Genomic DNA, 22,206 nt, shown 5'->3' on the forward strand with positions numbered 1-22,206 from the left:
AAACTAAGATTATAAGCTACCTTGGGTCAGGGACTACTTTACCTGTGGTTTTTCAGTGCCTAGCGTGGGGCCTGCCAATGTGTATGGAATTAATAATTTTATTCCATAAAGTAGTAGTACAAGATGAATATAAGGTCAACATTTCTACCAATAGAATGATTTGGAAAAAAATTGGTTATGACAAAACTAAAACTTATTTCCTTTAGTTTTTTCTAAGATGGAATCAAACATAGCAGGTAGGATCATCTATTTATGACTTTTAGAAGCACGTTTTTTCAGGAGTATGATGCATGGGAAGGAAAGACCACTTTCATATAAAATTACTGTGTCAGTGTTGCAAAATTTAGTGGTAATTTAAACACTGCTGCTTTCTATTTAGGTTTCTTGAAGTACCTTTGTATTAATCAGGCTTCTACAGAGAAACAGAACTAATTATATACATAGAGAGAGAGAAAGAGATTTAGTAAAAGGAATTGGCTCATGCAATTATGGAGACTGGCAAGTCCAAATCTGCAGTGTGGGCTGGCAGGCAGAGACTCAAGACAGCTGATTGTGCGGTGAAGTCCAAAGACAGTCTGCTGGAGAATTCCCTCTTATTCAGGGGAGGGTCAGTCATTTTGCTCTACTGGGGCCCTCAACTCACTGGATGAGGCCCACCCACATTATGGAGGGCAATCTGCTTACTGATTAAAATGTTAATCTCATCCAAAACACCCTTGAAGAAACACCCAGAATAATGTATGACCAAATATCTAGTTATCCCATGGTCCAGTCAAGTTAACACATAAAATTAACCATCATAATACTCATGTGGCAGTGTCTATACAGGCACTGGTCACTGTATATGGCTCTACACAATGCAGGTTCAGAGTAAATCTCAATTGATTAGACTGCTGCTAGTTTTGTGTGACTGTGCATAGCAGGGGCTTTTGCTTTACAGAGACCTGGGTTCCAGTCCCTTTTATCCTGATCTACTATCTGTGTGACACTCAGCAAGTTATCCAAAGTTGCCACATTTCAGTTTCTTCATTTGTATTTTAGGAATAATCATAATAATACGAGCTACTTCATGGAGTCATTATGAGGATTAAAATTAAATGCATAGATTGTTAGTCATTGTCATAATTACTTCCACATGATTTTCTCCCTTAATTAGATGGTTAATTTCTCAAGCCAGAGACTTTATTTCTAACCTATCTCAATCACATTCCATGCTTAATCCATCATGTACATCTCATAAGTATTTAGGGTTTAACTGGCCTCAGATTCTATGACTTTTCCTTTTATGATGAGAATGCCAGGGGCAGGATAACATTTTAATAGCAGAGTTTGTGCTCATTTTTTTTAAAGAAACAAATGTGGGAAAGAGTTCGTATGCTATTAGGGGAAGCTAGACAAAATCCATGAAGCAGAAATAAGCTCTAAATAGGCGCTGGTGAAAAAAGATAAGGTCCTTCAAAGGAATAAACAAATTTATAGATGGAAAGGTCTGGAACATGTGCAGCATTCTACAACTTCAGTCACATAACAACACTAATGTGAGTTCTATTTAAAGAAACTCTAGATTATTTTAAAGCAAATCCAAGATATTGTATCATTTCTTCTATATATATTTCAATATGCATTTTTTTTTAAAAAGGACTTCCTTCTTAAGATAGGTGCAATATTATCACTCCCTCTAAATCAGGAAAAATTCCTTAATACTACTAAAACCCAGTACTCACATTTTCCTTATAGTAATTATAAAACCTTTTTTTCAAAAGTTTGTTCAAATCTAGATACAAACTAGGTCCATATATTGCTATTGGTTGACATATATATTGAGGACTTCTTTCTTTAACATATAAGTTTCCCCCTGGATCTCTCTCATTTTTTTTGTTTGTTTTATTGTTGGAAAAAAAGGTTATAGTTCAGAAGTTTTCACTGTCCAGATTTTGCTGATTTGAATATCCATGGTTTCATTAAACATATTCCTCTAGCCTACATATTTTCTATAAATTAAAATCTGAGACTTGATCATTTTTAGTTTCTTTTTTGTTTTTTTGGTGAGGACAGAACTACCACATAGGTGTTTATATACGTCCATCAGAGGGTACACGGCTGGTTGTCTCCCTGGGATGCAAGCAGCCATTATGGGGCAATGCCTATATAGAGATACTCTTAATTCTATTATTTCTTTCTAATTTATTGGCTGTAAAACTATAAAAGAGAAACTTTCCCTCATCACTATTAGGATATTCTGAGGTACAGGTCATAATAGGCTCATTGACTATTGAAACTATATTAAAATTTTAGTAAATTAAATTTTATAAGTTCAACATTATATTGCAGAATCAATCATTTCTACCACTGTCAGCTGCTGGACTGTATCTGCAGTCTCTGTCCTACACATTTATATCATGAAATAGATGCTCATTTTCAAGTAAGGTTGATGAAGGAATGTGGTACCTAATTTCCAAAGATGATCAACCAAAATTTTAATCTATACCTCAAATACCAATTATTAACTTTATACCAATGTCTTATTATTGTGGGTAAAGAGGTAATGAATGTACTCAGGTATATATGTTTTATTTCTTTTGAATTATTTTCTTGGGATAAATTCCTCAGAGTGGAATTAATGGAACAAAGGACTTGATTATATTTATGTATATTGTTCTTTATTGCCATACTCCTTTCCAAAAGGATTGTATTAATTTACAATGTCATCAAGAATGAGTATATAATTTCACCTCAACATTGACAATTGTTATAATAAAAAGCTATACTTTTTTGATATTTTAGTAGATATAAAATGCCATTTTAAAGTTGCTTTCACTTGCATTCCTTTGATTACTATCAAGCATGAACATTTTTTTTCATGTATTTGTTTACTAATTACATTTCCTCTTGAGCAGAAGAGATATTTTTCTTGAACTCTTAAAAGACATGTCCAAACAACCTAACTACATAACAGGGGCAGGGAATTTCAGACTGCTGAATTCTCAGTGTTCACAAATTGGCTTACTAGGAGTGGATATAAGTATGTCTGGTTTTAATTTGTTTTGTAAAGTTGAGCTGGTTATACTTTAACCACAACAGAAGGCTATTCAGAAAATTCAGTGAATTTATATACCTTAAATTCTTATGAAAATGAGTGTATCCAATCATTATTTTAAGTATTTTTAAAAGTATGACTTTAAAATATGAATTTAGCATTACAAAAAAAATGTCAACCCAAGATCAACCCTGAATCTTCTTACATTCAATTGTATCTCTGAAGTTAGAATCAGGAATTTACTCTGAATAATAAAACTATTCACCTCTATACATTCCTATTTAGGGAAAATAATGGAGTAGACACGAGTTCAAAGTTTTTTAAAAACCAGTTTTTCTGAAAAATAATTTATTTAGCAAATATTAGTTAGCATATTGGGTTTCTGGAGGGTGGGAGCAGGGGGTACTGTTTTGGGAAGGAAGACTCCTTAAGGGCTGCAATATATGATGACATTCCCTCTCATTTTTTTTCCATCGGAAAACCCAGTGGATTTAACCACCAACCCTGTGGCCATCCAGATACAGATCACTGTACTGCCTGCTCCCCTGGGAAGGTGACTTTCCAAGCCTAACCACGGCTCTGGCCGAATACAGAGGAGCAAGCAAGAAGACGAGGAGGCTCTGAAGCAAGCATTCAGAGTAGCTAGCTGGACCCGGCTCTAGGCTAGCCCTTGTGGACTTAGCCAGGGTTCTCGTGTCAAGCAACCAAATTGACTTGAGCTGATTGAAAACTGATAGGAATTTTTGCTTATCCATTTTGAACAGATTATTGCCCTCAGCAATTTTCTTGACCCACAGAGAAGCAATCACAGTGAGGGAATGCCAGCTGACAATGGTTTTACAGAATATTTTGTATCTTCCACAGATTTTACTTCTAGGAAATTTAACCAGTTGTCTTCCCTAGTATATAATGGACCTTTCTTTGTTAATTGGCACCTTAGTGCCCAATGAAATAATAAGCATGCTAACTAAAATGGCAAAATAACATATAATTAAGTTTAAAAACTAGTGAATTTATCAAAGGGTTAGGCATTAGGAAACCCTAATTGTAAACCTAGCTTGTTAACGATGCACTCTGTTTCCATGCTCTGAAACTAGTATAAAACTGGAAATGATGTCAAAATAGTTAATAGCTAAAAGTTCAGTAATCATTCTTATAAGAAACACCTGGGATAAGGAGATACTCTCAAAGAATGGGAAATAAGATTGCCTTCTGTGTGTTAAAGCAAAAATCAACACTGAGATGCACCTTAAAGAAACAAAATAACCTTCCATGTAATTAATGTAATGAAGATAAGAAAGATAGAGAGACCTGGTCTGGGTCTGCCATAAAAATATAGGAAAAGGAGGGGCCAGCCCAGCAGCATAGTGGTTAAGTTCACACACTCTGTTTAGGTGGCCCAGGGTTCCTGGTTCAGATGCCAAGCATGGAGCTACTCACAACTCATCAAGCCATGCTGTGGTGGTGTCCCACACACAAAATAAAGGAAGATTGGCATGGATGTTAGCTCAGGGCAAATCTTCCTCATCTCCCCCCCTAAAAAAACACACATATGTAAAATATATATATAGATCTATGAAAAGGAGAGTCACAGTGTAAGCATTGGCAGAACCCAGTTAATTTGTGTCTTGGGGAAAGGGAACCCAGCCAGCTTCTAGTAAATATCTGGTCTGCCTGGTAGGTATTTCCCTAGAGCAAAAACGTGTGCATTGGGCTCTCTTAACATAATGTCATTAAATATAAGTCTCTCATAAATACTTCCTCTTCTAAGCCTGTGCTCCTCAAGGTAGCTTCTGATGGTCTGGCATCTTACAGGGTCCTAGTTCAGAGAAGGAGAGGAAGAAAAATTAAATAATGGGTTCCCTGATCCCTGAAGGTTTTATTTCTAATTGTAAATTAATAAAAGACCTTTCTGGTTTCATATGTCAGTCTTTGGGAAGGTTTGCTAAATTGAACATCCCCAGACCAACTTCAAGACACTGATGAAACATTTTCTAATCAGCGATGTCTGCAGCAGACTCTACAGAACAGTGAGTTCTCAAGTCTCTCCCAGGTAATTCCCTCTGCGCTGACGAGTGTCAAGCAAACCTTTTCTGTTTCAAAATGTCTCCACCCTTACTAGTGAGCCTCATACACTCCAGGTGACACTTCAGCTGCAGAATGCAAACATAATGGTGGATGCATGGAGATGACATCCAGAAGTTAACTTCCTTTTCTGTCTCTTTCAAATGAAAAGGAACTCACTTGCTCCATCTCCCTTCAACTATATAATAGCAAATACAGCTCCTAGCACATAGCAGGGCCTCAATAAATATAGTTGAAATGATGGCTGCCCTTGTGCATGTCTGATGGTCTCTCACTTCATGAAGGAACTCACCATTCTGAAAGTATTTTTGTGACTATGTAGGACTGACCCATTTAGTCTCAGAGACAGAACTTCCCACAACTTGGGTGACTTTTTTTTTTAACAGACACTCCTTAGGTTCCAGGAAAAAAAACAACGCATTGAGGATAATACAATCACCATCAACTCAGGCCCTCTCCAGGGTGCTTGCTAGAGATTCAGCCCTCCCTTCCAGGTCCCTTCTGTCTTCCCTCAGGGCCCCCAGGGATTCTCACACTCTCCTTGCTCCAGTCCTTGGCAACCACAATAGCTCCTACCTTGGCGGCTCCTCACCAATTCTCATCTCCTTGGGTGGAATGGTGAGGAATAATAACTCCAGCTTCATGTGTGTCCCTCCAACTCTCAGAGCTCAGATCCCGCCTGCAGCCACCTTGAACTTGTGGAAAGGTGACCATGGGGCAGGCTGTGTCCCTTCCTAAATCCTACTGGGAGTCCCAGGATTAACCATCACCAGAGAGCCTGAGGGCCCCAGGTGTTGCTCAGGGCCCAGGAGAGAGAACAGGTGGGTATCTCATTCCTGCTGTGGCTTTGGGGTGATGTTGCTTGGTGCTGCTGCAGGCTGACTCCTCCAATGGTCCCAGGGGTTTCAGACAGAGCGAAAAGCACCGCTGTGAACTTGAATGGGTCAGCAAGAGATAGACACAGGCTGCTGGCCCAGAAAAAGAGCCAGACTGGAGCCTCCATTAAGAAACTTTCTTGGCTCTGCCCCGATGCCAGACACATCTTCCAGAGGTCTTCCTGCTTATTCTCTCTCCAAATGCTGCACATGGATGAAAGGGACTGCTCTCACCACGTCCAGGGGATTTCTGCTTTTCCCCTAGACAAATTTCCCTGCTTTGGTGCATGGACGTGGCATATCCAATTGGGGGAGGCTTACTGAATTTTGTTAAATAGAAGTGAACTTTGTAGTTAGCAGATTTGTTGATTCATATGTTGATGCTAAGTAACTGCCTTTAAAAGATACACAGCACTGTAATAACAGCATTGAATTTCCTTTAACACTAAGGATGGGGTTATATAAGTGACTGGGACATTTCTATATACTAAATTGGAGGCTAGCTTTTTATTAGGAATGGAGAGAAAGACATGATAGAGGAGACACAGAAGTAGAGAGCAAAATGGAATGCCACGGGATTTCAGCCTTTGGTATTTGGATTGTGGACATCAAAATTAGATAAAAGTAAATCTAGTTTAACAGTATATTAAAATGTTACTTTCATAACTTAAAATTCTTGGCTAGGCTGAATACCAAGGCTGCTATTTTGGGGGCCCAGTCATAAAATGAATAAGGTAATTTCTACCTACAGAGAGATTATCACAAAACACAATATTGGCTAAATCAGTGATATTGGCTGGTGGGTAGGATAATGCAAAGTAATACTATCATCTAGTACTTACATGCTCATTATTATGGCTGGGAACCGTAATAGGAGAATGATATTCTTACAACTTTAAGGTAAATATTACAAACAGTATGAGATTTAAAATTCCCTGTACAAGTAGTCAGACATAGGGTACAGAGTTTCAGAGCTATTCATGTTGGGCCTGGGAAGTCAACCGCATAAGTCAGCTGGCTTTCTTCATTTTTCAGTGCACTGTAATAGTTCAGAACAGGGATTTTAACCTGAGAAGGACCTGGGTTTGAATCCCAGCCCTGACACTTTGTAGGTGGGTGATCTTGGGAAAGGTGTTTAACGTTTAGGGACTCATGTGAATTTCCCCACCTGCAAAATGGGAATAATACCTACATCCCTGCTAACAGTCAAAATATTTAACAACCAGTGCAGCTTGCGCAGCAATCATTCAGAATAGACTCTGGCCTTGGCCCTGGAGCAGGGTCCTGGAGAGCTCCTACTGGGCCTAGTGTGAACTCTAATTTCTAAATGTGAGGAGGACAAAGTTGAGGGGTCCACAGGAGAAGAGGCAGGCAACCAGAGAAACAGGGTGGGAAGGGCACTGGGGGAATTTCGGGCAGCAGCTCTTCACTGCCCATGATCAAAGTATTTCAGTGTTTTAACAACCAGTTTGGCCATACGGCTGTGCACTCTCATGGTGCAGAGTTGATGTGAGGATTAAATGATATAATATAGGTAAAGCACTCAGCATATATTAAGCTCAATAAATGGTACCTATAATAATAATAATAGTGTCATGATAGGAATAAACTAATGCCAACCTCAGGATTACAGTGAAGATTAAAGAAGAAAATGTGTTATTTAGTTCAGGGCTTGGCATTAGTAAGTGCTTTATTTAGTAGGTGCTTAACACATAGTAGGCATTATTACTGGTATTATTAGTGCTGTTACTATTACTATTATTATAATATAATGCCTGGTGTGTGGATTAAATTAGACAGAGCAGATTAAGAGAACAATCAGGTCCGAGCAAATGCTGAATATATCATAGCTTTTCCAGCTACTAAATGATTACTGCACTCATGTTGTAAGATTATGGGAAATAATATGAAAAACTAGTGACAAATCTTAAGAAAAACAAAGAGTAACTCCTACAAAACATCTTATAATCTGGGAACACACCTAGTTTGTCAAATAGTGCAAAAGAAAATTAAATTCATAAACATAATTACATCTGACAAATTAGTGACTGCAAACCCAGAGAGGGCACAATATAAAGGAAGTGACAAAATGATCAAATCAATTCTAGCATCCTTGAAAAACGTGAATCTTGATTCATTGTTATTGATAATTTAAAATTCAATGGCATACTTTTTTCTTTCTGGGAGTTTAGAGATAAATCATATTTTTGGCTAAATTAGCAAGTAGGTAATGATTTTTCCTTAACCAAACACATCAGCTCAAACCTTAAGAGTCTTCTGAAAGCTTTCTCAGACTGTGGTTATGCAAAATGAAACAGCTATTTTAAAATCACCTGCTTCTTTTACTTAAAGTAGGCATTGAATACAGGATAATTTAATGGATTTGGGGATTGTGGGTTTTGAGCCTCAGTTGTGTCTTGGCACTTGATATTAAATCAATTAATCACCAAGTTGCTATCTCACTCTACAATGCCCTCAAAGTCTCCAGGGAACAGTTAGTGGCCTAGGGATTTGGAAAATGTAGGTTAGATGAAGTGAAACTCTATTGAACTTACCTGCAACTAAAATTAACAGTATTTTCTTCTTAGCAGCTTTATTTCAGGTACAATAGTAAAAGTCAACAGATTATTTCTTTACTCCATAAGTGACAATCTTCCCCATTGTTATGAAGGAGATGTGTCTGAGAGCATTAACCACCTAAGGAAGCCCAGAGCCAGAACGGAGGGTCTTACTTTCGATCTTGATTTAAATTATTCTTTCCACACTTTGAAGGTAAGCTCAAAGCTAATTTGCATTACTGATAAATCAATGTTATACCACAAGTTCTATTATAGCCTTGAAGGGATTTTTCCACACAAGTAATCCTGAGAGAACAGAGGTTGATATCACATGAACTCTGTTTAAACAGAAAAATTTTTTAAATTATACTCAACAGTAATCAGACTGCACACCATTATTAAACATACAGTGTGCATATATAATTTTCTGGCTTCTGTTGATTCACTAGCTTTCAAAAGGCTCATTCTATCTGAATGATGAAATAAAGACAATTGCTTGCAGAGAAGGAAGCTGAAACCAACTGGGGATACAGAAGAGAACGACAGGTGAGAGCAAGATATTGAAGATCTGTTATTACCCACAGAGACCATATTGTTGGAGAGAGAAATACAAAGAAATAATACAGACTTTGAGCCCTCCAGCACTGTATATTCACAAAACATGTCTTTTACTCCACAATTATTTTCTCTAAGCACCATACCGAGATCTTCCCATTTATTAATTAAATTTATTATGAAGAAAACTTCCGTATTAGTTACAAGAATGTGCAGCGTTTAATAGTGTGATTATTACATCATAGTTAAGCTGCATCTTTCTGTAAGTGGCCAAATTTAATTTAATTATACTTTTACTCTCCGTCTAACATTTAATCAATAGAAATTTGAGCCAGGTGAATAGAGAGGAATTAAAGAGCAGGCTGTAATTGCTCACCTCTGATAATTATTATTAATTATTAATAATGTTAAATAACTATTAATATTAAAATTAATAAAGCATCAAAGTTATATTAAAAGAGATGATCAATAGCAGCAAATGCCTCACTTTGAAGAATGCAAGTACTTTCTGTCACTCTCCTGGACTGGATTCAGTGATGCATCTCCTTGGATTCTGACCCACGGGTCAGAGAGAGGCTGGGAACCGGGATTCTGGGGAAGGGCAGAGGTGGCGAGAGGAAGAGGGGAAATCCAGGAGAAGAGATTTCTAGGTTTTGTTTCCATGTTTTAACTGGAGATAAATTCCATCTATATATTCTACGAAGAGCCCCAATTAGGACTGTTAGACTCTGAGATGCTCATGTGTCCATGATCTGGCCTCAACAAGAACAGATTATTTCTGGTACTGGACCAGCACAGTCACCCTGATGCTGAGGAGCACAAGAGCATGTTTAGGGGTTAGTAATGGAGTATTCACTTTAGGGAAGCTAATGGGGACAGTACTGAAACTATAAACTAAGTATTCTATCAGTTTAAACAGCAACTTGATAAAACACAACAGATGGAGCTAATACTGAAGGATGCAACCTAAAAACCGGCATCTCTCCCAATATGCTATTTAATTAATTAACACAGGAGAAAGGTTGCGTTTTCTTGTCTGACATATCAAAACAATTCAATAAAGTAAAAACAAGATGCCATTGAGAATTCTAATGCAACTTTGTGGAGCTCTCACATTCACTGAAGTTGTCATTAATTACTGAGTTGGACTAAGGCCTATTAATTAGAATTCACACAACTATAGTATTCAAGGTTAAAATATATTTACATCTTTCTGTACAGGTACATAAATAAAAACAACATATATAAAACAATAGAGGAAAACATATAGATAGGTGTGTGTTTGAAAAGTTGTTTACCTTTCCCATTGTGATTGTGAGGGTTTTTCCCTCTTTTTTCCACAGTACGGTGGAAAGTCACAGAGTGATGCAGCTAACCGTAACCCCTTCCCTTTCATTTACAATGATAATATTGACCCACCATTATATGACTGAATTGAATTTCTGGTCATGCTGGTGACGAGTTACCTGCTCTCTCTTGTTCTATTTTGGGGCTGGAAGTGCAAGCTATGATCATGAAACAGAGCTTTTCTTTGTGTAAAGCTAACAACCACCTCTGAGGGTTGAGCTTACAATTTTACACTCATTAATAACTCTGGGTAAAAATCAAGTGAGCTAGGTAATAAAATGTGCACACATCGCCTCCCCCATGTTCCCCTCTTGGCACATGCATATACATATACATACTTAAATACACACACACACACACACACACTGATCACACCATCACCCCTGCTTTGTGTAGATGAGATGCAGTCTCCTTTTCTATAGACAAGACAGTTCTTCATTCAAAGTCAATGAGTGTGTATATGCTGATTGGCAAGAAACACTGCTCCATCTAGAAAAGTTATCCTCTCTCAGTTGAATCACTGAAGATGTGGTCAGTGAACAAGCAGGTCTTAAGTTGGAGGTGACAGAACTAAGTAATTTCTAAACTTTATCTTCTTACGGACCTTCTTTACTCTATGTAACCTGTAATTTTCCACATAGATACAGTTAGTACATTTCCAAGTACTTCCACATATAATATTTTTATTACATTGAGATGACAGACATAAAATTGTGTTGCTGTTAATAATTTAATTCTAAGACAGTGCCCCAGGTCTTAAATTTTGAACTCCTTGAGGGCAAGGTGTGTGGGAACATTAGCCCAGGCACCTAGCACAATGGCTAGGATTTGCTGAATGCTCAACAAATATTTGTTGAGTAACTGAATGGTGGCAGAAGAGGTGAGGGTGGAGGGAGAGAGCCAGAATCTAGCATCTGGACCAGAATAGGAAAACCCTTAGTATGATTTTATGAATGAGTCTTATAAAACTCACAACAGTAGATTGATTTTAATGACAAATTTATGATGTATTTGACTAAAAATTATCTAGAGCAAATCAACTTACCTCACCAGAATAGCAACATTACATATGCTGTGAAGTCTTTGATTACATCAATATCATGCAGAATACCTCTTAATTCATTTGTCTTTCTCACCTAGTAAGTCATCATCTTTTTTTAATCCCCTTTTTACTCATAAAAGTCCAATTTACCACTCTAGAAGATTCCCTGATTTCTTCACTGGTCACTTAAAAGTTGTTTATGTTTTACAGAGCAGCTGGTCAAGCAAACAAATACTTCAGCTCTGGAACTTCACAAACTGAAATCCTGCGCTGAGACTACAGTGTCATAGAGCAGACAGACATTAACCAGAGTGTAGCAAATGATCACATGATCACCAGCGTGCAGAGTACCTGGACAGGGATGGGACACTGTGGAAGGCTTACTGGGGAGAGGGAAGAATCACCTGGCCAGCTGACTCAGCACAGGCATGGGGCACCAGCAGAGGACCAAGAGAAAAAAGAGAGAGAAAGAGCACAGGGCAGCATGTTTGTGAGGGAGAGATAGGGGGAGATAATTTGAGTCAGAAGAAAATCCGGAAAGAAGTTATTAAGGATATGTACACGTTTCGTTGTATGTCATTTCAAAAAAAAGTAAACGTTTGTTTCACTTTTATCTTGTGTGTGAATTCATATTCAGATGGAGAGAGGCAGCCAATCTAATCTTTTAAGTGCTTAGGGTTTATAAATGTCTTAACCCAGCTCTGCAAGGGGACCTAACCTTCTCTGAAGGGTAACTTTTAAGCTAAGAATTAAACGATGAAGAATGATTGGCTGAGGAAGAATGCAGAGGCTATCAGAAAAGATTTCCAAACAGAGGTACATGCAGCATGTGACATGACCCAAAGGTGACTGAGACCACAGTCTTGGCCTCATTCATTTATTTCCTCTCCTCCGTAGGGATCATTTCGAAAGGCAGACTCATCCAGATCCCGTCATATATGCACAAGGAAAGGCTGTCTTGCCATGAGAGCCATGTAGAAGGGACATTAAGCACAGGCAAGTGGCCAGTCACAGTAACACAGATAGTTGGTCCAACTCTATTTATATGAAAAAAAATGTTTCTGAGCACATACTATGTATCAGGCCCCAGGTTGGGTGCTGGGGATACACAAGGATTTCTCCTGTTCTGGGTTCTTGCAGATCCAGTGCCAGATATCAGCTCTCTCCAGTTGAGGTCTTCCTCTTACCTGACCCCCTGAGAAGTGTGGCTTCTCCTCCTAGTTACATTCTGTTTCTGCCCCAGCATCCTCTCTCCCCTAATCCCAAACCAACCAAGTCACTGTCTTCAGCCCATCTTATCCAGCCCATGTTATCCAGGATTACCCAGGATTCGGCCCCACCACACCCTCACTTACTTTCTGACAGCCCCTCACTGTTATTACCATGAATCTCCCACACCCTTCCTTAGTGGTTGGCTATTCCCAAAATCAGATGTTCAGGCTAACGCCTTGAACAAGAGGCCACTTTCTTCCTGTTTCCCACACAGAAGTCTCTTTGAACTACTATGTCTCAATATTCAACTTCCAACCCATTCTACTTCTTGCAATCTTAACAAACACAGTGCTTGATTTCTCTCTTAGACTCAGCAATTTTTCTTCTTGCTCACATTGTTTTCCTCCTTTCACATACTGCCTTACCTGGCTTTAGACTTTATTCGTTGTTTTATTTCCTTCCAGTGAAACTCCTACTCATGTAAATTAACATTTATAGTCATTGTAAAGTAGTGAGAATACATATGTAATTGTGGTGGGGGCAAAGGAAATCACATAATCTTCAGATTAGATTATTTGGGGTTCATTGTTACCTCATCTTAAAACTAATCTTTATCATTTATAGTAATGAATGCTTATGGTCTTATATTTTCCTTTATTCCTTCTATCCAAAAAAGATTAAAGACGGCTTACAAAATACACACAGTATAATGAATATTAAGGAAGTAGAGTAACCAAGCAAAGGGAAACTAAGACTAGATAAAACAGGGTAAATGTAATTCACAAAGCGTACACTGTAGAGTCTGGGCACTTGCTGTAAGGAAGCCTCTGAATTTTTAAACTACCAACACATGACAGAAGGAAGCACATTCGATTACATAATTCAAAATGCTCAGAAGATTATAACACAAACTAGTTGCTCAAGAGAAGCACAGTCATTTGTGGTAATGAATTTCTGCGGGCTCTCGTTCAGAGCACACAGTGTGATGAGGCAGCGGCATTCTGAGCTGCACCTCCACAGTAAAAACAGTCGTGGGTTCCTGGGTGCTGCCTCTCCTACCTGCCCTAGACTTCAGCTATTTGTAGGATCCTAAACTGCAGGTCAGCAAAAGTAATCATGCAGGAGCCAAAACGAGACTATCCAAAGACAGATTTCTCATCATTTTTGTTTAATCAAAACATAAAAATTTAGATCACCTAAACAGAGTGCATAGTCTTCAGGAAATCCTCCACTAACATTACTTCTCGAAACTGAGCATTTCTGATAAATCAGCAAAGCAGACAGTTGTGTTGGCAATTTTAGGGCACATTCATTTCCAGTAGAACTCAGCAGAATTAGGGATAGGGTTAATGGTGTTTCATAAAAGACAAGGAAACAGTGGAACTGAGGAAATATTTGTGGGCTAAGCCAAGATTTCGCACAGAAAACAATTTCGGATCCATTCTAATATAGATAAAAGGGAAAATGCCAAGATTTGCCATTGAACACAACTGTGATGGTTTAGCTTAGAAAAATCTATGAAGCAGCAACTGTTAGCAAACATTTACCTACGCATTCTCAGTTTTTTATTGTAGTAAAATACACATATCAAAAAATTTATCAGCTAACCATTTTTAAGTGTACAGATCAGTGGTATTAAACATATTCATAATGTTGTGTGACCATCACTACCATCTATTCCCATAACTCTTTTCATCTTGTAAAACTGAAACTCTATACCCATTAAACAATAACTTCCCATTCCCCCTCTCCCCGCAACCCTGGCAACCACCATTCTCTGTTTGTCTCTATGATTTTGACCTAATGTGGTCATTTTAATAAGGGAAAAAAACACTCATAAAATACCTAACCTTAAGCAATGAAACCCCCTTGTGATGTCCATAAGATAAAGCATTACGAAATTAATGCCTCTAGATGGCTAAATAATTTGATCTATTGTGTAGCACTAGTAACCGAAAGTCGGTTACATGTTGGAGACTATGAGGATAGCAGCTTTGGTTTTGCTGCAGATGACGTGAGGCCATCAGTCTTTCTGTCAGTAGTTCAATCACAGGCCGCTTGTCTATTTAAGCTCCTCCTCTCTCATGACAAGTAAAACTAAGTCAAAAAAGTATACAACTAGATAATCTTTCCGGTTTTTACAAGAGAAACAATAGGATGCTGCATCTAGTTGATGCAAAAGTAGTATCAAGCTATTAAAGGGCAACTTAAAAATAAGGAAAATGCAGAACATATTTATGTTCTGCATACTCTGACTTTTCAAGAAAGAGATCATTTCTATGAATCCTAACTCTCACGGTGGTTTTGAGTTTCAATTTTGTAAGCACAAATATCCAAAGATTAAAACTGAGTTCATATAACTTAGTCCACAACTGATACCTGTTGCAGAAATTTTCAAGAATAGTTGCAGATATGTAATGGTATATTGTTCCTAACGAATTTCTTCAGCAGTTGATAAAATATATAATCCCGGTCAGTACTGGAAAAGCTTGCCTGACTGAAGTCTCTTTTCTTTGCCTAAAGACTGGTCTGGAAATTCTGGAATGATAATCAGAAAGAAACTGCTTTTTAAGTGGAATAATTTGTAATGTATTATATTTATGATTCTGAGAAAGTGAAAAGTTGCCCTCGTAAAAAATGAGATAGAGAGGGCTACCCCCGTGGCTGAGTAGTTAAAGCTGCACCTGCTCCCCTTTGGCGGCCTGGGTCCATAGGTTTGGATCTTGGGTGGGCACCTACTCCACTCAGCAGCCATGCTGTGGAGGCATCCCACATACAAAATATAGAGGAAGACTGGCACAGATGTTAGCTCAGAGCCAATCTTCCTCAAGCAGAAAAAGAGGAGGATTGCCAACAGATGTTAGCTCAGGGTGAATCTTTCTCTCCAAAAAAAAAGAGGGGCTGGCCTGATGGCGTAGTGGTTAGGTTCGTGTGCTCCACTTCACTGGCCCAGGGTTTGCAGGTTCGGAAGCCCAGGTGCAGACCTACACATCGCTTGTCAAGCCATGCTGTGGCGGCATCCCACATGCAAAATAGAGGAAGATTGACACAGATGTTAGCTCAGGGACAATCTTCCTCAAGCAAAAAGAAGAAGATTGCCAACAGGTGTTAGCTCAGGGACAATCTCCTCCCCCCTACAAAAAATAACATAAAAAACAAAAAATGAGATAGAGCAGATTCTAAGGCCATCTGATGGCTCCATCACTATAGAAATAATTAAGGCAACAGATTGGCAAAGCTCAGTGTCCTCCAAACAGACTGACCCTTGAAGAGTTCTGAGAGACACACTATAGAGTCTAAAGGATGGTGACCACTGGTCTTACAGCACAGCTTAGGACCTACTGAAATCATTTAGCATGCTTTGCTTTATATCACTTTGATATTTCTGAACTAGATAATTTTTCCCTAACCACTCAGTCACTGACATTAACTTATTAATTCACTTAACAAACATTTATTAAGTACCCTTTGGACACTATGGGTACTAAAATGAATGAGCCAGGAATCCTGACCTTAACCAGTTCACAGTCTGTGCTTTCTATTGATTGTCCAAGATGTTCTGATCAAGAAAAATATCCCTCTTTGCTTTGTCTTTGTTATACCTAAGAACCTCTACTACACCTAACCAGGAGATGTTTTTTTCCTGGGAACGAACACATCTCACAAGTATAACTAGCAGAGAATTATATTAACAAGTTTACGCAATAAAAAGAACCATATTTACTATTAATTCAGTGGCCATTAAGTGATGCTGGTAAACTTACTCTCTTGGAAGGTCTGTCACCTCACATGGAATGGCCTATGTTTCAGGTTTCCTTATCTGTTACCAGAGCAGTCTAACATGCTTTACTTCCGGCTCTTCACCAGTCCAGCACTTTCGAACTCAATACTTCACACTAGCAGGAATTTCCTATCTGACCTTTCTTCTCTCTCCAACCTACCATATACAATGTCTATGGGATAATACTCTGATTTCATCCTGCCATTTCCTTGTTCAGAAAATTCCAGGGATTGCCCATTTCCCGTGAACTCTTGTGACTAGCCAGAAACTCTCCCAATACTGTGCAAAACAAGAGTCACAAAACAATACATATTACTTTACACTGTGCAATATATTCTAATGTTTTCTATTCTGTTTATTAAAATACTGATCATGACACACTAAATTGATTTCGTCACCACTAAAGGGTTATACTCTACAGTATAAAAGTATTTTATGCTCCTTGGATTAATCCGAGGTGTATAACACTGCTCTTGAAAAATACTTAGCACAAAACACTGCTTCGAGTGCTCATTCTGTTCCTGACAGTGTGAGCTATAATTATGATCTTCACAGTTTTCTTGAGATCACTTCTTACAATATTCCACCACAGCATTTAGGATCACTCCACCTCCCACTTCTACCTTTTGAAATGTGGGACATGGTTAAATAATGCACCATATGTCCTCTAGATTTCTATTTCTTATGTTGTCTTGACAAACTTTAGTGGCATATAAATAAATATTTCCAGGCTTAACTTTAATCAGACCACTTGCAGATGAATAAAAGTAGTTGTGGTCATATTTTTGTTTCTTTACATATCTTAAGAGCCTGAGCTTTGTTGCTTGACCATCCAGAATCAGAATCCCAGCTTTGCCAAGTTGCTTAACCTGACCCAGGCACTTAACCTGAGCCTCCATTTCTGCATCCATTCAATGGGATAGTAATATCTGCTTCCAAGGATTGATGGGGGGTTAAATTAGACCAAGCAAGTAAAGAGCTTAATACAGGGCCTGGGACACACAGGTGCTCCATGAACGGTGGTAAGGTTTTATCACTATAACAAGTAAACGTATCTCAAACATTCTTTTAGGGTCATAAAGCAAGGTTCAGTCACAAGAACAAAAGTAAGATCACTTTTTCTCTTTAAATATCTACCTAATTTTTTTGCAGTTCGACCATTTATAATATAAAATTCTACTGCTGGTTTTATTGATCATAAATATCCCTCAGGAAAGGCTCTATTTATGGTATTGGATAATCATTATATAATGACGAATATCTACTGAAACTAAAAGACTGTATATATATATATATGCAATAACTTGCCTCGTCAAGCTAATCTCATTTAGATTTGTCTTCGCTTAATGTATTTTTAAAAACACAAACTCTTGTGTTTTGAATGGTGAAGTATGCTTTAATTCAGCAAAAACATTCCACACAATGCATATACATAAAACTCAAGATATCTCTGGGGCTGCTTTTGAACAAACCGAGACCCGGCGCTTCATGTCAGCCTTTCAAGTAAAAGGCTCGTTCCAGTTGCTTTTATAGTCCTTCTTATCTTTATTTATCCACATCCTTATCTTACCTAAGTCTTGCTACTTGTAAGGTGTTTTTGACTGCAAGAGTCTGGCAGTTAACAGTAAACAACTACCTTTCAATAGAAAGTATTTTTCCTCCTAACCTGTTCAATTTAGCACCATAAAACACAGGGTCTCGTCCGGTCTCCCGGAAGCACTGGTCCACACTGGACCAGGCATAAGAGAGTGGCAACCCTTTTCAAAATTACTTAAAGGGAGTGAACAAAATTGCCGTAGCCCCAGCTCAGTCGTTTGCTAAAAGGCTGCGTTATGCGTTGAGACAAAGGCTTCGGCAATTTAATTGAACCAAAACTGGAGACCTCTGTGGATAAACCTTCAGTCACCACCCTCCAGAATGTGCGTGTGCGTGCTGGGGGACCGGGGGACCAAAAGAGGCAGAGAGCCAGAGACAGACCTGCAACAGGAGGGAGAAACAGAGGAGTCGGCCAGAAGTTACAGACTCCGCAGACAGACACACAAACGCGGCTTACTCCTACCCTTGGAACGGGGGAGGGGGAGGGGGAGGGAAGGGGCAGAGAAGCCAACCCACGATCGAGAACCACGGAGCATTCCACACTGGCCGCCGGCCCCGCCCACACGGCTGATCTCAGCGTCTGCGTGGCCCGTGACGTCACGTCCGGAGGCGGCCCGAGGCGCAGGGGGCGGGGGCGGGTGGGGCTAGGGGACTGGGGGGCCGGGGTGGGCGGGGCGGGGCGGGGGCGGGGTTTTGGCGGTGCTTCGGGTGACAACGGTCAATAATGAAGGTGGCTGCGGCGCGGCGGCAGACTCAGCAGTGCCGGGCGGGGGCGGCGTCGAGGCTGCGCCTGTAGGAGCTCGGGGCCGCCGCGGCGCGATGGGGACCCGGCGCGGGGAGTGAGGTGGCGGCGGCGGCGGCGAGCGGAACTTTAGCCAGAGGGGATCTCCCGCTTCCCCCTCTGGCTCGGCGGCTTCCACCTGCGGCCCCTCGGCTCCCGCGTCCCGCGGGTCCGGGACGGCGACGGCCGGGGCATGTGGTGCTGGATCCGGCGGCAGCTGGTAGGTGCCTCGGCCCCTCCGCCTCCAGGACGCCCTCTCCCGCGCGGCCCTGGGCTAGGCCCGGGCTAGGCCGCGGCAGACGCGGGCGCGGGACCCGGAGCCGGCGGAGCCCGCGCAGCCGGCACGCGTCTCGCCTCCGAGCCCGGGCCGCCGAGGCCGGCGCGGGGCGGCCGCTTCGTGCCCGCGCTCCTCTGTTCCTCCCTCCTGTTCGCCGCGGCCGGGGTCCCCCGTGAGGTCGCGGGGCGAGGGACCGGAGAGAGAGTAGGTCTCCGGCAGAGAAAAGCAGCTTGTGCTTTCTGCCTCTAACAATTCGGGCCACGTCTGAGTGAAGGCGGGCGGGGGGGGGGGGGGGACTCTCCTGCAGCCCCCTGGCGCCACTGTTTTCACTTAGGGTGTCACGATTCGGTATCGTGTGGATTATCGAGGAGGAGGGGACTTTTTTTAGTCTAACCACTTTCAGCGAAGGAAATTTCACCCGAGGCCTCGGTGGGGGAAAGAAAGAATATTCCACCAGCCGGTCTAGTTTCGGAAAAGAGATGTGCGATTGTGAAGGACTGTTTCCCTTCCTGTCGTGTCCTCACCCCACCCCGAGTAAAACTTTTGGAATGCGAACTTTAATTTTTTCCATCCCCCTCAAGGCTGTTTGAACGAGACAGATTTGGAATCGATGGTTAACTTTTCAGTTTTACTGGAACATCTGAAGAAAGAAAAATCTTAGAAAAGGGTGATTGAAGGCAAATTAAAAAGCGCCACCTTTCTCAGAATTAATTCAGAGAGAAAAATCTTTCCTGCTTCCTGGCAACTACAGCCCAGAAAATAAATGCAGCAGTGAGGAAGGTGACAATAACAATTAGGACAGAAATTGCTCCTGGCTGGATAAGCCTGTCCTTATCTCCATGATGAGGTCTGTTAACTGGTTGCTGCTTAATTTCTAAATGGCGTTAATTAAATGTTTCTACAGTTCTGTGTTTTCATTTACTAATTCAAAAGGGCAGTGGAGCAAAAACGATTTTTGTGGGACTGGAAGATTTTTGTGACATTAAAGCATTGACCCCTCTTTTTCCTTGCTCTAGAACAGCATTTTGATGTTGACTAAGAGGTATGCTGTTTCAGAGCCAGCCTTCTGTTAATTCATTTTGCAGTGGGCATCATTCTCAAAAAAATATATAAATAAAACTAGAAAGGCCTGCCACTCCCTCCAACAAGTGTTGGCTCTCTATTTTTAGCTAATTGTCAATTCAGATATCCCAGAAAAATCCCTTATTAAGAAACCAAGCTAATGATGTCATAATACCATATTGTTGTGACACTTTGGCTTTGTTGCAATAAGGCGTAGCACAGTAACTTAACTCTGAAAGTTAATTATTACAGATCTGATCTCATGCTTTAGGTTTGCCAGTCTTCATGTGTGGAAGGCTTATTTACCTGATGGTGTTTCTGTGTGGTAGGAAGATCATTCTGAAGTGGTTCTCTTAAACCCTTTCCTAGTAGATTAAGACACTGCTTCTCAGTGTTAGGTATTTTTGTTAACCTGAATGAAATCCTGGTTGTATAACCACTCTCATCTTCAAGACAGACTGTCTGGTGATGTTTTGTAAAATGGCTTCAAACGATGCAACTAAAAGGAAGGGCAGGAAGTTGTGTGGTTAATTTACGTGACAGCTGCCTTATATGGTGGTTAACAAGTTGAACAGAGTGGCTGGGCATCAAAAATGCTTTCTCGGACATTTAGTTGCTCACCTTACTGGTTTTACTTTTAAGTTATCAGATCTTCTGAGTATATAATTAGACCTGTGCCAGTGTAGGACTTTGTATGTCTGATTAAGGTTGTTTTTATGTGCTGTCAAGTCAGCTGTGCAGTCAAATCAGCTCTGACTCCTGGCGACCCAGTGAATGAGTGATGTCAACTATGTCCTGTCCTGACAGTCCTGCTCAGCTCCTGTAGACTCATGCCTATGCCTTCCTTTATGGAATCAATCCATCTCATATTTGGTTTCCTCTTTTCCTGCTGCCTTCTACGTTTCCTGTCATTGTTGTTGCCTCCAAAGAATCCTGCCTTTCCATGATGTGCCCAAAGTAGGACAGCCTCAGCTTTACTCTTTTTGCCTCCAGCGATAGTTCAGGCTTAATTTGCTCTAGGACTCACTTGTTCGTCTTTCTGGCGGTCCAGGGCATCCGTAGAGCTCTCCTCCAACACTGTATTTCAAATGAATCCATTTTTTTTCCTGTCAATCTTCTTCTCTGTCTAACTTTTGCACCTCTGCATGGTAATTGGGAATATGAGGGTGTGGATAATCTTGGCCTAAGTCTCTAATGATACTTTCTTACATTTCATCTTTCCCAATTCTTTCATTGCTGCCCTTCCAAGTCTCAGTCTTTTCTTGATTTGTTGGCTGCGGTCTCCATTTAAATTGGTGACTGAACCAAGGTAGAGAAAATATTTAACAATTTCAATGCCTTCATTAAAGTCGTGTAGTTCTTCTGTAGTCATGATTTTTGTCTTCTTGATGTTGAAATGCAGTCCTGCTTTGGCACTTTCTTCTTATTTTAAAATCAAGCATCTTAAACTTTTTTTTTTTTTTTGCTGGGAAAGATTCACCCTGAGCTAACATCTGTTACCAATCTGCGTCTCTCTCTTTTGTTTTTCCTCCCCATAGCCCCAGTACATAGCTGTATATTCTAGTTGTAAGTCCTAGTTCTTCTGTGTGAGCTGCTGTCACAGCTTGGCTACTGACAGACGAGTAGTATGGTTCCATGCCTGGGAACCGAACCCAGGCCACTGAAGCGGAGCATGGCGAACTTTTAACCACTAGACCGTCAGGGCTGGCCCAGCACCTTCTTCTTTTACTTTCGTCAGAAGTCACTTCAAGTCAATTCAAGTAACTGCTGCTTTCTTCCAGTAAGATGATGTCATCTGCATATCTTAGATTGTTGATATTTCTTCCATGAATTTTCACCACTCCTTCGTCTGAGTCTAGCCCAGTTTTTGTGTGATATGTTCTGCATGCAGATTAAACAGCTGGAGATAAAATGCACCTTTGTCTGACACCTTTGCCTATAGATTAAGTTTGTACAGTCAATTATGTTATACATTAAGCATAGTGGATACAAAGAGTA

General features: G+C 40.2%; 1 protein-coding gene and 1 long non-coding RNA gene across 20 annotated transcripts in view; one reads left to right on the top strand and one right to left on the bottom strand.

Annotated features, from left to right (window-relative positions):
- LOC139077102 (uncharacterized) overlaps nt 1-18,586 on the bottom strand; it is a 33,765-nt gene extending 15,179 nt beyond the window's left edge. Inside the window, exon 1 of the long non-coding RNA XR_011529356.1 lies at nt 18,470-18,586. This is a non-coding gene — a long non-coding RNA (uncharacterized lncRNA). The remainder of the gene's footprint in view (nt 1-18,469) is intronic.
- Nucleotides 18,587-18,687: 101 nt separating this feature from the next.
- The window catches only part of ATP11B (ATPase phospholipid transporting 11B (putative)), a 110,900-nt gene continuing 107,381 nt past the window's right edge, over nt 18,688-22,206 (top strand). For 8 of the 19 annotated variants that reach the window (XR_011529365.1, XR_011529361.1, XR_011529359.1 and 5 more), the window contains exon 1: nt 18,729-19,089. Coding sequence is in view for 4 of the 19 variants with exons in the window: in XM_070583215.1 (XP_070439316.1) it covers nt 19,063-19,089 (27 nt within the window). In the remaining 15 variants the exon portion in view is untranslated. Of the gene's footprint in view, nt 19,090-22,206 lie in introns of all 19 variants that reach the window. The other 11 variants (XR_011529363.1, XR_011529362.1, XM_070583220.1 and 8 more) reach the window with 5 other exon arrangements.

This window comes from Equus przewalskii, chromosome 18 (assembly GCF_037783145.1).
Source record: "Equus przewalskii isolate Varuska chromosome 18, EquPr2, whole genome shotgun sequence".
NCBI classification, from domain to species: Eukaryota; Metazoa; Chordata; class Mammalia; order Perissodactyla; family Equidae; genus Equus; species Equus przewalskii.